Below are 12007 nucleotides of genomic sequence, written 5' to 3'. Positions count from 1 at the left end.
GGCTCCTTCCTGACTGTTTGCTGTGGTGTAGGGTCAGGCTGGGCACACTGTTTGAGTACAGCCAGGTGACCCTGCCAGCTTGAATATCGCCAGCTGCCTCACTGCTGTCCCCAGCAAGAACAGCCCTGTGGTTGGTTGTTCACTGGTCTTGTGCGAGACCTGCATAAGAGCTGAGCCCCGCTTTGCCACGTGGTTGTAGAAAGACAGCAGGAAAACATTGACTGACCAAAGATCTTATTAATACAAGGTGGAAAGCGAAAGAGTGGTGCATAAAGCACCCAAGCTGTCTGACCACTGATGAGTCTTTGAAAGATACATCACATTCCAAATATGGGACTTGTACTGTTTGTAGTCTGTTCTGTCAGGGAGCGGGGCAAAACCGGCGAAAACCACTGCAATGTCCAGCATACTTGAGCTTGCATTTATGTTCCCCAATGCTTTGTCTCTCTCCCTGCTGGCATTATTTTAAATTTAAAGCTAATCTGAGCAGGATTCAGATTCTGCCAGGCTGCTCCCTCTTAAGGCTGGCAGTTGCCTCCCTGTTAATCCCTGTTTCTGTTGAGAGACATTTATACAAAAAGCCTCTTAAATTCAAAACACTTCCAGCAGGCATTTGCTATTAAGTGCGCTAAGTTTGGCAGACCAAGGGGAAGCACCTCGCTCTGTCTTTTGGTTACTTCAGCCTTGATTTGCAGTAGGCTGCTAATCTCAAGCAAGTTCCCATCATTCTGAGCTGTCATGTATTCTGAGCTCTGGTTCATGCCGTAATCAATAATTCATGTGTCGATAATAGTCCCATTAGCTGAGACTAAGCCAGTGCCCTTATTTGTAATAAGAATATTCTGCTTTCCTAATGGCTTTTCTCTTTTCCAGAGAGTTGTGGTTGTGGAAGACATAAAACGGTGGAAGTCTATGCTTGAGCTTCCTGGGCAGCCGAAAGAGAATCTCATTGAAGCTTTGGAGGAGCTGAAGAAGAAAATACCTTCCAAGGAAGTGTTACTTTCAACAAAGATAGGTAAATCTTGTCTGACCTAGACTGTGAATATCAGGCTGTCTTGTCTGCCCGGCTTGTCAGTACACAAGGGACTAGTTTACAAGCTTTTTAAGAAGTGAGTGTAGCTGCCAGTAAAAGATGGTTGATATCCAGCCTGCAGTTTTCAGAGCTTATACTGAAAAAGTCAGCCGTCCTCTAATGCCTTCTAGGTTGCCTGCTTGTTACCAAACACTGCATCACCCTTTCTGTAGTCAAATTTTTGAAGAGCTCTACTTGGGCACCCCTGTGTCTTACTCCTTCTCCTGCTGTCAGTCAGGGGTGCGGCCTCCAAGATGTGGCTTGTCTATTTGACCTGGCCAAATCCTCTAAACATGTCAGAAATTCTCCTCACATTGGCCCAGAACTGCTTTCTGCATCCTCACAGAGAATTCCCCAGCAGATGGGCAGCTCCCTGCATATAACACAGCCTGATCTGTGGCTCTTTTTCCCTAGGACTTGGGGGAGGGATAACGAGAGACCACATGGTCCCTGCCTTTCCTCTCTGCGGAAAGCATCCTAGGGGGACAGACGGTCACACTGGCCTTTGTTTGCCTTTAGAGCAGCTGGATCGCTCTTCAGAGAGCCCCCTTGCCTTAGAAAAAGAGATGCGGTCTCCCCCTCTCCCCTTACATCTGAACTGTCATTTCATTTGCTGTGTTCAGATCTTCCCGAGATTTTTTTTCCTGAACGGGGCTGGGCTGGAAAAGCCACCGAAGCCGAACAGTGACATCTCCTGGCCAACAGCGCTAGTGGTCAGGGAGAAATCCCCGCTGGAAGAAGGTCCCTTTTGTCTCCTCTCGGAGGAGAGCTGCTTTTGCACTGGCAGGCCTTGCCGGTTGGAAAGATTCTGCTTGGAATTGATGATTTGTGTGTTAAAATGCTGTAGCCATCACCAGCAACATTAGTTTCCTTAAAGGGCTTTTCCGTTTAAAACCAGCGTTCTTTGCAGGCTGATCTTACAAGCTCTCACCAGATTTGGGATCTGTATGGAAAACTGACATAGCTCTGTATTACTTAGGTGTCACTCCACACCTTGGTAACTTGGGAAGGTAGTTTTCACATGCAGAGGTCAAGGAGCAAGAACTTCAGGCTTAATTCCTGATCATTTTATATTTCTATTCCTGTCAGCGCTCCGGGGGTTTTGCTGGTACTGTCTGAATTAAAAACATGCGTGCCTGCTTTAGCACCAATAGGATTTGACCTACCAGACCTGAGGGAGCTGTTGCTGTTTTCCAGGCCACACAGTGAATAAGATGCGCAAACACTCAGATCACGACGTGGCCAGCCTTGCCAAAGATGTCTACACAGAGTGGCGAACTTTCGTCAAAGACCATTCAAACAAGCCCTCAATAGTGGTCAAGAGCGATCCCAAGACCGAGGCTTTCAGAAAAAATGCGCAGAAGCTGCTTTGTGAAGCCCTGGATCTAGAGGTAGCATTCACATCCATTTGTCTTTGGCTCAAAGAGTTGCTTCCTGTAGGAACAAGTTAAGCAAACCTTTTTCAGCCATAGCTGCTCTAAAGCTGGTCCTGCCTGCAGAGCGGGGCCAAGACCAGATGATCTGTTTCTATTTTCAGTGACTCGCTGCACGCCCTTATTTGTGAGGAGCTTTGTTTTCAAGGTAGATAATTTTTTTTGGTTGTTAGCCAAGTCAACATGCAGACTGTAGGTGAGGTGGGTTTGCTGTTGTTTACACAACCGCTCACCAGAGTAGTTGTGTCTCTGCTGCAGCTGGGCTCTACAAGAGAAGGAGGAAGTCGATAGAACGTACATTTTTTTCTACTACTTAACGAAAGCAACACTGTTTCCTTTTGGGTGTTTCATATTTAAGCATTTGAACATTTGTAAATTTGAATCTATTGCAAAAACAGAGAGGCAAGGCTGGCAGTATGTGAAGTGGTGATACACGCCAGCTCCCTCAGCTATCTTTATATAAATGACCACGGCTTTGCTGTAAGGCTTATTGATGTAGTTTGTTTGGCCTGTGAAATGCCATAACAGTGATCCTTTTCCATTTGTTCATTAATTATCCTCTAAGTGGCAAGTCAAGTGATAAGCGCTCAAGAGTTTCAAAGCTATGTGTTTGCTAGCTATGAGAACAACCTCCCCAACCTCCAGTCCACCTGGACTGAGATACCGGTGGTGGGAATGCCTCAGGAAGGTGGGAGCTCACCTTTGCCAGGCTCGTGGGTCAGGCTTAGTTCTTGGAAAGCACACCTACAACTGGCGTAAGGTCTGAACCTATCAGACATAAAGGCCATGGTTCCACCCTTAAATAAGAAGCATTAGGTGAAGCTGTACTGCCTCTGAACAGGACGTACCTGAAGCACGGCAAGCAAGAACAGCCTTCTACCTTGCAGCTACCACCGTATGCAGAGCTGGAGCATACAGCAGCAGATGAACAGCATATATAGGAAGGGGAGCCACAGAGGTCAGCAAACGGTGCCCTCTGCAGGGACACCTGAGAGGCTGACAGAAAGGAGAAGGGAAGGTGGGGCTGAATGGATCCAAAGGTCTGCCCAGCAGAGGGACGGTTTAATGGCGGCACAGGACTTGGATGAATACTGCTTATCACACTGCAATCTGCTGCGTGCAAAGCTTGGGAGATTCCATCACTAAAGGCAGAACTGAAATTCAAACCATTTCTTGATGGGTGGGGGATTTTTTTGCTGAGCTAAATTACAGGTTTTGGCACATGCTGAAGCAATAACTACATAATTAACATTTAGCAAATCCCTTTCTGCATTCTTAATTACACCTCCTTCTACACACAGAGAGCCCGCGTTTCCCTTTATAGCTCCAGGCAGAGTTGCCAAGCGTTTGGCATGTCTTAGAGTTGCTGTTGGAATCGTTTAAAAGAGTAGCCAAGGTACCTTATACCAGCAAGATCGACCGTCAGCTTTGTGGAGACAGGACGACGTGGCTTGTAATTGCAGATGAGCTTGATACCCCAAGCTAGTTGCAGATTAGCTTCCTGTTGTGATGGCAAAGTACCACCACCCAGCTGGAGATGTGGATGTGTTCCCTGCCACTGACCACGTTGCCTTGTTCCTTAATTGCTAGGATGGAATTAAATTGCTCTTCCTGCTACACTTTTGATGGGAAGTAGATTTCCTTGAATCCAAGCTGATTAATGAAGAAACACTGAAAAGCACCCAACTCCAATTTCAATCAGTTGGTTTCCTTATTAAATGTGAAGATCTAATTTTATACTTTGCTGTTTCAGATTGATCACCCACTGGCTGAAAATATTGAGCGAGAAGTTTTTCATCTCTCTTCCCGTCTCATTAGCGCGCCGTATCGCAGAACGGTGCGAGCTCTTGTCTTCTCATTAAAGCACAAACCTGAAACACGAGCAGAAGTCAAGGCTGGCACGCTCACTGTCCCCGCGTTCGTACAGAGCCATAAAAAGTGAGGTGTCGTGCTTGATCCTGAGTGAGAACTTCATGTGCCTACACCTCTGTGGAACCGGGAGCCCTTTCTGTCGTGAGGGCAGTGCCGAAGCGCTGACAGCGTGACTCGCTTGGCACCAGGCTGCTGAAGACAAGAACTACTAATGATGAACGTGGTGCTGTAAATCTGGCTCAGTAGAAATCCCTGTGGGCTTGCTGCAAGGAAAGTTTCTTCTACTCCACAGTATATTTTCCGCTACAAATGGTGCTACAAACCCACCCACCCTTGCTGACTCGCCATTTGTCATACCTCCACGCAGCTCCATCCCTGATGTGGACCTCCAGGTGTGATCCTTTATGAATAACATAAAGGAGCAGCTCTGTGCTGTGCTGGTGGGAGATATTGGAATTGAGGGTAATCGGTCCATTGGAAGAGATTCCTAGTGGGTAACTGCAAACTGTAGATAACCTTGGATCAGCCTCGGCTGCTGCAGCTGGGCCTGGCCAAGTCAGGGGATTTCTCTTTGCTGGGTGCAAAATGGGTTTCAGTAACTTGCTATCCACCATTCCATGGGCTCGGTTGTCCTGTGATTGTGGGCATTTTCTGAAGCCCTGGGGGGAAAATCAGAACGCCCTGGAGTATAGGCGCTATCTGATGCCTCTGCTGTTTACTGAGCAGCTCACTCAGGCTTCCATTCCTCACTCATTTAAATGTGGTGCTTGTCCTTACTGTAACGTGGAAAACACTTGACATGAATTTTCTAAATAAAATGAGGTTACAAGCAAAATACTCCTTTTATAATACTTCTTTTCTTCCAAAAGCAACATGGTTCAGAATGATTGTATGAACAAATTTGAGCAACAAACTATTTTAATAACTTTTAGTTGTTAAAAACAACTCCTGTTTGCCTCCTGTTTGCTCGAATTTCTTTAGTGCCATAAGTCCTCTCATTCTCCATAAGCTGCTACTACAGCTGTGACAGGCACGGTGTTTGTCTACCGGTAGGTCATAAAGTACTGTCTGTTCTCTGTGTGTGTGTGTACACACAAGGGACTGGTCACAAACCTTTTCCTGAGTCATCAGGGTGGACAGAACCAACTGGGGGGATGAGTGAAACCTGCCTGTTTGCAGTCGTGGGAATTGGAGTCATAAAATACTGTAAGGAAGTATCTGTGATTGTCATGGTCAGCACTCTTGTATCAGAAGAGTCACTTAAGGATAAATCATGCAGTGGGAAATCTTGGTCTTTATTCAGATCTTCACCCTAAAACACGACTGACTGTCAGGATGTGGAGTTGCTAAATACTTTTTCCTTCTGTGGACCCTTAGAAGCTAAAGAAACACTCAAAACTTACCTGAGGTGTTGAACTCCATAAATTTCATTAAACTTAAACCTTGTCTTTTTTACTTGGGCGAGCGCCAGACCATTTTCTTGGTGCACCATGGTGAAGGTCTCTTCAAACAGCTGGGTTTTCTGAAAACAGTGATGCCCCAGCGTACAGACATTTCATTTGTGGAAAATTCAGGTTGGGTGTCTGGAGGCAGAAACTGCCAGATAGATGGGTGGTGACTGCATGGGTAATACATCAATGAAGACTTCACACTTGCTGACCAGGCTGTAGTGAGAGATGTGAAACCCCTCAATTTATTTCTCACAAGTAATCAGCTCCATTTCCCACTTAAATAACCCCAGTCTGCACAGCTGTAATTGAACTCATGTATCCTGGGCTGTCACAGGAGGGGCTCAGGAGCAATGAACAGCCTGGGTTTTGCTTCCAGGGCTGCAGCGCCAAGCCCTGCAGTATTTCTCCTCAGCTTTCTGTTCCTGGTGCTGGCCTCTGTTTTCTCTAGTTAGGTAATGTGTGAGAAGCAAAAATCCTGAGAATGAGGAACCTCTGTTCCCATGGGAGCCAGCCTAAACCAGGACACACTGTGGTCCCTGTGGTGTTTGTAACGTGTGAGGAACAGGAGCATTGAGGACCTCATCCTCAAGGCGTGTTTAGAGAAAAAACTACAACCTGACCACACCTCCTCCTTTTGTGCATCCTTTTAGAAGTGGGACCAGCCAGAAGAGATACCAGCTGCTGTCAGCAGGCCTGAGACCTCTCCACTCTAATCTCACAGGCTGGCCAAATGTCACCTGGGGCTGGTGTGCCTCCCCGAGCCTGCAGACAGCTTGGAACGACTTAAAGGTCCCTGTGAGCTCTTCTGCTTCACACAAACTACGAGCTCAGTCTGTCCTATGCCATTATTTTTTTTGCTTTGCTCTCAATGCATGCCAAATATTTTTTTGTTTGGGAGTTAATTTCAGGGATGCAGAGTTACTGCCTGTTGCTATCATTCTAGCAGAAATTAGAACTGTGAAAAATATGCTACTCTCTCTGGGAAACTTAGCAGCCGAAACCCAGCTGCAACATTATTGTGTGGGAAACTGTATCTCTAACTAGCTCCTGTTTGATTAACACTAACCAATCAGAAACTGCGAGTGAACCAACTCCTGTATCCAATCGTAGTGCCTTAAGAGATGCATACTGTCTGTGTGACAAGGAACACATCCAATCACTATGTAACCAGTTACGTGAGCAAGAATCCACTGTCTATAAATAGAGAAGCATTGTAAACAATAAACGGGTCTCACTACACACCACATTGGCGTTCGGGTGATTCTCCCCGCTCCAGCTCGTAGGTTCACCGTAAGAATACAGCGCGGATTGCTACACTGCCCACAAGGAGAAAACTCTCCGATAAAGTGTCCTCTATTTAATGGCTAGTAAGTTTGCCCAACTTGTTTCTGAAGGGACTTAAATGTGTAACTCTGGGTCCAGCTCTTCTGTCTTGGCAGTAACATTTGGGCTGAGGATTCGCAGACTTGGCTTTGCATAACACAGACTGGAGAAACAGGAACAGATTCCAGCTGGGAGGGTTGGACTGGAGGCCCGCAGGACAGGATGAAATGCAGAAAACAAGGGAAAGCTTTAAGGACAAAAAGGGAAAGGAAGGTGGGAAGGAATCAAAACACAGAGGCAAAAAAGAAATAGGCCAAGAAGGGCTTCATTCTCCCAAAGGGTGATGCTAAATGCGACAACAGGATACTCGATACCTGGCAGTAATCAAGTTTTTAATTACTCTCTACGGACCAGATTCCCTGCTTGGAGCAATCTCCCCTGCCCAGCTGCATTTGTTCACGCCTTAGGTTACCTGCGGAACCCGTTTGCTGCTCCTCGGTTCTTCCTTCCCTCCCCTGGGCGAAGCAGCCAGTGAGGACACTGGGACTGTGCAGCTCATGGATGGAGCATGAGGCCAGGGACGGCCCGTTCCCAGCGCTGCGATCCGTTCACCAGCTGTAGTCCGTGCGACCTCTGGAAATCCCTTGAAACAGAAGGTCTGGAAGAACGCAGGCACCTGAACCCCACGGAGCACATCGCTCCCAAGGCTGACCTGGCCCTGAAACATTTGCTCTGCGTGCAGCAAACCCACCCACAGCGAGTTCTGCAGGACCATCACCAGCTTGGGTCCCCCTGCCACATGGGTTACACCTTGGGCTGGGAGGAGAAGGGGCCCCTCATGCATCCCAGAGTTCAGCCTCACTGCTCAGGCATGTGTTTCTCCTCAATTCTGCTCTTTCTCCTCCGGTTTTCCTCAGCAGCCGCCGTGCGGTACACACCAGCCACGGGGTACCAGTAAGACTCGTTACAAAGGCAAGGCTTCTCCACAAGCTCCTGTCTTCACACTGGGGAAACCCTTTTAGATTAAAAGGGAGGATGAAAGGGCTGAGCGGTGGCTCCCTTGTGCTCAGTTTCTCTGGCATGGTGCCTTTGAAATAGCTGGTTCCCTTTTTACAGGGGAAACATGAAATGAAGGAGGCACTCAATCTGGAGTAAAGGTTCTTCTTTTTCCCTTTTCTTACTAGATTCAGCCCAGCCCACAGATTTCCTTCAGCAAAAGAGTACGTAAAAGCAACAGACCTATAGACACCACCTGCACTCAGCAAAGAGAGGAGGCAATCACTTCCTGGAGATGAGTGACATCTCCTGCTCCCCTCTCCTGCCCATGCTGCTGGTGCTTAGGGAATACAGGGCTGGCTCGGGGCAGCACTGGGATGGATGGAGAGGAGATTCACCCCTGCCAGAGCTGACCGCTGACCCTGGCTTTTCAAGAGCCAGTTTGGGAAGGCACCAGGCGACAGCTTGCTCCGTTCCCCAGTAGCAGGCACAGCTCAGGAGAGCTTTGTCCTACCACAAATTACTTGGAGTAGACAAGATCCTCCCTGTCCTTTCAGAAAAAAGAGTGCGCAGCAGCTCACCCCTTTTCATCTTTTAAGAGGCTCTTCAAAGATTTCTCCACAAAGAACCCAAACTTTTAGATCTCATTTGCTTCCCTGGCAGCCCTGTAATACGAAGGGTTTGCTAGGCTGGCCCCGGAATAAGGCAAGGAGCAGCCACAGATGTCTTCTGCAGCCCTGATCATTTGCATCCCTGTATTGCGAAGGTTTGGCGAGGCGGGCCCCGGAATAAGGCAAGGAGCAGCCACAGATGTCTTCTGCAGCCCTGATCATTTGAAGGAGGCTCCAGGAACTTCTCTCCCAGGGTATGTTAGCACTCCACGGGAGCAGGAGCATCGGATGGAGCAGAAATTGGGGGCTGGAGCAGAGGAGGGACAGAGGGAAGCAGAAAAGAGGAGGTGGAGGGAGATAAGCACATCAGGGAGTTCCCCAGCCTAGCTGGCGGTCACCAGCAACGCGGCACAGCACCAGAATCCCCGAGTCTCCCTTGCTGCTTTAAATGGCTGTTTCACTTCTAAAGCATTTGTAATGCTAAGGAGTGATCCCTGCCATATCAGAGGTCACCTTGTGGAGGAGACCAGAAGGGCTGGATTTGTTCAAACTCTGCTCTGCACAGGTGTAGGCATTGCAGGATAAACCCCTCCCCAGTTCAGGTGGATGTACTGGCATTTCAGTGGAGAGGAAACTGCGGCACGAAGGGACTCTGACGTGCCACAGGATGCAAAAAAAGGGAAGCCTGTGCCAGGGTTACACTGCGATTAATGATGCTCTAATTCTTCTGCTGGCAGTCCACTGAACAACATCCATGGTCTCTGTCAATTAGACTAGATTATGGGATAATCCTTGCTAATTATACATTATTATTTAGCAAGCAGTTATCTCCCTGTAAAGGGTGCTCCTATCACAGACAAACTGTTCTCTAGCACAGCCAGCCCCAGTGGCAAGAAGAAAAAGCCAAACGCATTTCTGCTGTAGGTGTAGCTGTGGCCAATATTTTGCCTAAGCTGAAATTTTCACATTGCAAACACTGCACTGCTGTCCCAGATGGAGGGAGCAGGAGGGGGCCGGGATGTGCAGAGCCGGCCGGAGTGGGGAGGTAGAGTCACACCCACACCCCCATAACTGCCACAGGGCCATGGTTGTAAGCTCAAAATCCAACTGTACACTCTCCCATCCATCATAAAGCAAGTACCTCGTGCAGCCTCTGCATGCCAAACCCCCTGTGAGCAGGGGAGGAGCTCCCTGTCCCCGGGCTGTGACGACCGGGAAGCAGGGTTTGAAATAAACTGGGAAAACAGCTCCCAGTAAATGCCATCATTGCTTTTTTAATTGTCTATGTGCTTTATCCACGGCGTTTCCCCAGAGGACAGGGCTGCTCGACTATTGTCTCCTCATCTGTGCTGCCACGGCCAGGGGCTTTGGCAGGTACCTGGATTCCCAAGGTAGAGGGTGGCAGGGTGGCATTGTCCACCCGAGCAGGCAGGTTACCCCAGGGCTGCGAAGAGGAGCTCTGGTTTGATGGGGAGGAGAGGTGTGCTTGTGGCTGGGGCCAAGGGGCTTGGAGAGTCCTGTTTCCCTTATCGCTGCTCTGCATCACAGGTCTTCAGTCCGTGCAGGGATGCTGTAGGGAGAATGGATGACCAAAGGGTGGGCAGGAATCGCTGGTGGGGAAAGAAAGAATCCCAGGAGGGAGACCTGAAAGCCACACGGCTCGAGAAAATATCTTCAGGGCTTTCTACTACACCCACGGCCCAGCTCTCCAAAGCTGCTTTGCCGTTTTACGTACTCGAATGCAAGCAAAAATGACCTGCCCAAACCACGGGCTCAGCCAGAGCAGAAAACACCTGGAATCCTGCTCTGGCTTTCATACACTCCCGTGAAGGAACAAATTGATGCTTCCTCCAGATCTAGAAACAAGTAACGCTCTTTCAGGGAATGAAAACAAGTCCCAATTTTGCAGCCAAGTGTCACCTTCCAAGCAGAGCTGGAGGCACTTGTACCCACCCACCAGGTCCCACTGGGATGGCCAATGTGGCTTCTGTCCCCATCTGCCCTGTTTGCAGATGTTACAGTTCCCATCACAGGGACAGGGGAAAGGGGGGGACAATTTCCCAGGCTGCTGTTGGCCAGCACTGCCGCTCACAGCGATACCCCAGCCAGCTCCAAACTAGCTACGCCTTCCTTCTCCCATTGGGAGCAGAGGATGGCCAGGCAGCCTGGGCAGCTGGGACCAGTAAGCACCTTGCTGTATCCCAGTCTGCAGGGGCTCCTCGTGCAGGATGGTGGGAGCCACAGAGAGACAAGGGAGCGAGCTCCATCCCAGACCCATCTCCATTTAGGCAGACTCCTGCCTCGCCTCCAGAGTGCAGAGCTGGGACCCAGTGAGGGCTGTCACCCACCCCTGGCTCAGGCACCATGACACAGTGCTATAGAGGGGGCTGATGGCTCCCCCTTCCACGTCCCAGTCCCAGCTCCCCTTCCCATGCCAGGTACCACTGGTGTCACCACAGGAAACTGTACTGATTATTACATAGAATAAACCACCAAAGGCTAGTTGCCTGGTGGGGGGTGGGCACCCCACTGGTGCTCAGGAAGTTTTTCTCTTTCTTTCTACAGCCACCAAGGTAACACACTGGCTGTTTTCTTTTCATTTTAAGAGAAAGACATGAGTCAGCAGAACCTCACTGTGCCCCTTGGGCCACATAAATCTCAAGTGAGCAGAGCGTGTGACGCTTTTGCTCAAGAAAGCATCAGGACATCCTTTGTTTTTCCCAAGCGTGGAACCCTGGGGTCTGTACAGCGTTCCTGGAAGGAGAGGGACTGGAGCTACCTGTCACAGCTGAAGCATTGCTTCGGAAAGGAGACGTCCCTCAAACAGCCAGCCCCTGCACGCTGACCCCCGCGGCTGGGCTTGCAGCCCCTGACCTGCAGCATCCAGCTGCCCGTGGAAGCAGGGCCAGACCTGGGGAAACCCAGTGGGATGCCCTGTCCTCCACAGCACCCCAAGCCTGGCCCTGTGCCCCTGGGCAGGGGGAGCAGGGTCCCGCGCAAGCAGCGGTGCCTGTTTTGGGGCACTTCCACCACCACTGCCCTTGCCCAGTGCGGCAGCACAAAAGCACAGCGCCCATCAGCACAACCCACCAGTGTGACACACCAGCAAAACCTTCCCGGTAAAGAGAGAAAACAGAGAGCATGGCTGAGATTTTTAGGATATTTTAGCTCAGCTTCTCTTCATAGAAGCAATTTCCCCAGGGAGGGAGAGGAATAAACCAACCGGTCCCCTGGGGGCTCTTCCAGTCC

At 49.4% G+C, this 12007-nt stretch overlaps 1 protein-coding gene across 1 annotated transcript; it reads left to right on the top strand.

Moving 5' to 3' along the window:
* Positions 1-873: 873 nt before the first annotated feature.
* Positions 874-4447, top strand: TCEANC2 (transcription elongation factor A (SII) N-terminal and central domain containing 2; the record flags this gene model as incomplete). The annotated part of the gene is made up of 3 exons (XM_010140616.1): positions 874-1015; positions 2270-2463; positions 4259-4447. Coding segments are annotated over 3 exons (525 nt in total), but the record flags the coding sequence as incomplete, so codon positions are not given.
* Between the last annotated feature and the right edge of the window lie 7560 nt (positions 4448-12007).

This window comes from Buceros rhinoceros, unplaced genomic scaffold (genome assembly GCF_000710305.1).
Source record: "Buceros rhinoceros silvestris isolate BGI_N320 unplaced genomic scaffold, ASM71030v1 scaffold11317, whole genome shotgun sequence".
NCBI lineage: Eukaryota > Metazoa > Chordata > Aves > Bucerotiformes > Bucerotidae > Buceros > Buceros rhinoceros.
The sequence above is the reverse complement of the archived record's forward strand: the minus strand, read 5'-3'. Positions and strand labels throughout refer to the sequence as shown.